The sequence below is a fragment of the Habropoda laboriosa genome, unplaced genomic scaffold (genome assembly GCF_001263275.1).
Source record: "Habropoda laboriosa isolate 0110345459 unplaced genomic scaffold, ASM126327v1 scaffold9, whole genome shotgun sequence".
Lineage (NCBI taxonomy): Eukaryota > Metazoa > Arthropoda > Insecta > Hymenoptera > Apidae > Habropoda > Habropoda laboriosa.
This window is the reverse complement of record NW_017100191.1, coordinates 2,848,577-2,851,579: the sequence shown is the minus strand read 5'-3', so window position 1 is coordinate 2,851,579 and position 3,003 is coordinate 2,848,577. Positions and strand designations below refer to the sequence as shown.

The following is a 3,003-nucleotide window of genomic DNA, read 5'->3' as shown; positions in this document are numbered from 1 at the left end:
CATAATTTAATAATTAATTTAAAATATATATATATATTTTTTACATATTTCATAGCTGTTGTGTGTAAATAGGTAAATTCTTTATTAAGTAAAATTATTTGCAACTGATTTGTGCATTGAAATAAAGTATAATTTTTTATTTAAACGAGGCTTTAAGAATTCAAATAAAGTACGTCATATGTAAACGGCGCTAAAGTGAATTTGAAGTTTCTGAACGGCAACAGAAGTGACCGTTATTTCCAAGTTGAATAAAATTGATTATTCTTTGTTGTTTGTAATTTTTGTTTTGAAAAATTGTTGTTCATAATTGACTTGTTACAAAGTGCGACTTTGAAAATAAAATTCGTTTCAAAAATCTAAAAATGACGACTACTTATTCTTTGGAAGAAATTTTGATAAGAAAGTGTGAAAAATTACGAGATCTCGAAACGGCGACTGTATTTATTAAAAGTAAGATTAATTTCACATTCTCTTAAATACTATATAGTGTTTAATTATTTATAAAATTTATTCTACATGTAGGCAAAGGTGTAATGAAGGACGAATTCTTTGAAATGCGTACAGTTGTCTCAGAGATGTGTAGTGGCATTGAAAGTATGAAACAGAGACTAAATGAAATGAAGGAGGAGAACAATAAGTGTAGAGTAGGTTCCTTAATATTTTTAACCATTCTTTAAGTAATGTTTTTGATATAGTTTTATATAAAGCTTTAAGTAAGTTTTGTAAGTTTTATATAAAAATCTTATAAAAAATCTAGGAATTACTGTCACTTCTTAAGACCCTGGATACGAAAATCCTTCATATGGAACAAAATGTTCCATTTGAATTGATTCGTGATTACCATAATACTGAGAATTCTTTATTACTAAATATTTCTTCTGAGGAGAAACTAGTGAAGGAATTGCAAATATCAAAAATAAACAATGATACAACAAAATTGGAAACTCCAATAAAAGATTGTAAAAAAAAACTGTTTAATGAATTTGAAGTTTGCCCTATGATACTTTTGATAAGCATAGATGAATTCAATAAAGTTCCAAAATATATTATAGGAAGACAGTCCTTAGACACCGTAAATAATCTGATAGACACCATTAATCAGATATTAAAAGCAAAATACACATTTTTATCACTGGGTAAAGCTCATGCCAGAAAGCAAGGCAAATTAAATATTTTCTTAAATTATAAAAAACAAGACTTGGACATTTGCAATGACAATGGTAAGGGTTTCCTTCCACAATTGAACTATCCATTTGCTTGGAAAAATATAAAAGTTCATTGTATTTCAGAATATGTGTACTTCTTCACTGGTGAAGATTATGAGAAGCATACAAACACTAAATTAAACAAAATGAAATTAAATCTGTTAACTGTTTTACGACATTGCAAAAGATTAAGGGAATATAGGGTGAAGAATGACCTACGATACGTGGTATTAACAAAAAAATAATTATTCAAACTATTATAATATATAATGAAGCATAATGAAGCCAAGAAACATGTAGTAAAGAAATCTTCTATTGTACAAAGATTATAAATATAATTTAGCAATAATGCATTACTATTGTAATTTTTATACTGCATTTGTATATGATACTCTTCTATTTTAAAATATATTTTTGTAGTAGATATTTATATCATTCTATTTATTGTAATTATTCTATTGCTTGAATTTATTTTAATTGATATCCTGATGTTTGTATACATAAAGTGAGGCAGGTCGCGTGGTACAACCAGGCAGGGGATGATTCTATACGTAAAAATAAATAGATTTTCGTATATCTATAATCAATATATATAATTAAATAATCTGAAATTAAAGAATAAAATTTTTTCATAAATGGCTTAGGTTTCGAGAAAATTGAATTTAAAGATTTCTTATAAACTGTTGCTTCCGTTTGTACTTTTATGTTGATAAGCACCGGTAATCTCACATTTGGTAAAGAAATAGTCTACGCGGAAAATAGTATCAATTTTCTGCAGCTAAACGAAAGAATTGTACAAGCTTTCGAACAAGTAAAGCGTCAAACGTGGCATTAGTCTACGACTCTTTGATTCGAAGAGTAAGAATTTGTATGCATCAGCAAGCAGGCCCCTTTCAATAGATCATTCAGTAATGTATGTATGTATAAAACAATAAAATCGTTAATAAATGTATTATTCGTATTTATCATGACATTAACACTGTTTATTAGTACAAACATAAAGCCCGGAGATAGTCAAATGCACGCGTACTCGATAGATATTCAAACCTAATTTTCTCGAAAACGAAGCTTCAAACGAAAAAATTGTATTCTTTATTTTAGGTTTATTTTTACATGTAGATTCTCCCCCTGCTCGGTTATATCACGCGGCCTGCCTCACCCTGTATACTTCTTAACGTTTGTTAAATTCGAAGTTACAAGATTTCTTCGAGATCTGTTTTTGTTTCGGTCGTCGTGACAGCGTGTTTACCGGAAACACTCTGCTGGCAAAAGAGTGGGCTCCCTGTCGAATTTTTTCAACGACATAAAGACTCAAGTTTAGTTTGCCATGAAAGAATCCTTCCCTTTTCATTTCCAAGGAATGAGGTAATCTGCTCCGAAATACTTTCGATCGTACGCTTCACTTGCAGATACAAGACGAGCCGGAACTCTCATTTTTTTTTCTTATTATTTAATAGTAACCTTATTGCAGAAGAATAATTTGAATTTAAAATTTAATTTAAAAAATTATAAGATACTTAAAAAATTTTAATTACAAAAATATGTATTTAAAAATTTCATATTTTGATGATAAATTTAGTTTTCAAAAAAATGTATAGATCATGTACACAAATTCTTATTTTTCTTCGTATTTTCGTTTTCTTCATATCGTTTACTTCGTATTTTAAAATCAATAAAGTATTTTAAATTAAATGGACAAGTATTATACAGTTCCTATTATATATAATCTACTATTGATCTACAGGGTGTTTCAAAATTCAATAACTTAATTGAATATAAATTGAATTCATAAATTCAA

General features: G+C 27.9%; 1 protein-coding gene across 1 annotated transcript; it reads left to right on the top strand.

The window, feature by feature from the left end:
• Positions 1 to 362: 362 nt before the first annotated feature.
• Positions 363 to 1,450, top strand: LOC108580273 (spindle and kinetochore-associated protein 1-like). Its single transcript, XM_017943983.1, has 4 exons — positions 363 to 450; positions 523 to 644; positions 758 to 1,226; positions 1,275 to 1,450. Exons 1-4 carry the CDS (start codon positions 363 to 365, stop codon positions 1,448 to 1,450), a joined length of 855 nt encoding a protein of 284 aa, XP_017799472.1.
• The last annotated feature ends 1,553 nt before the right edge of the window (positions 1,451 to 3,003 follow it).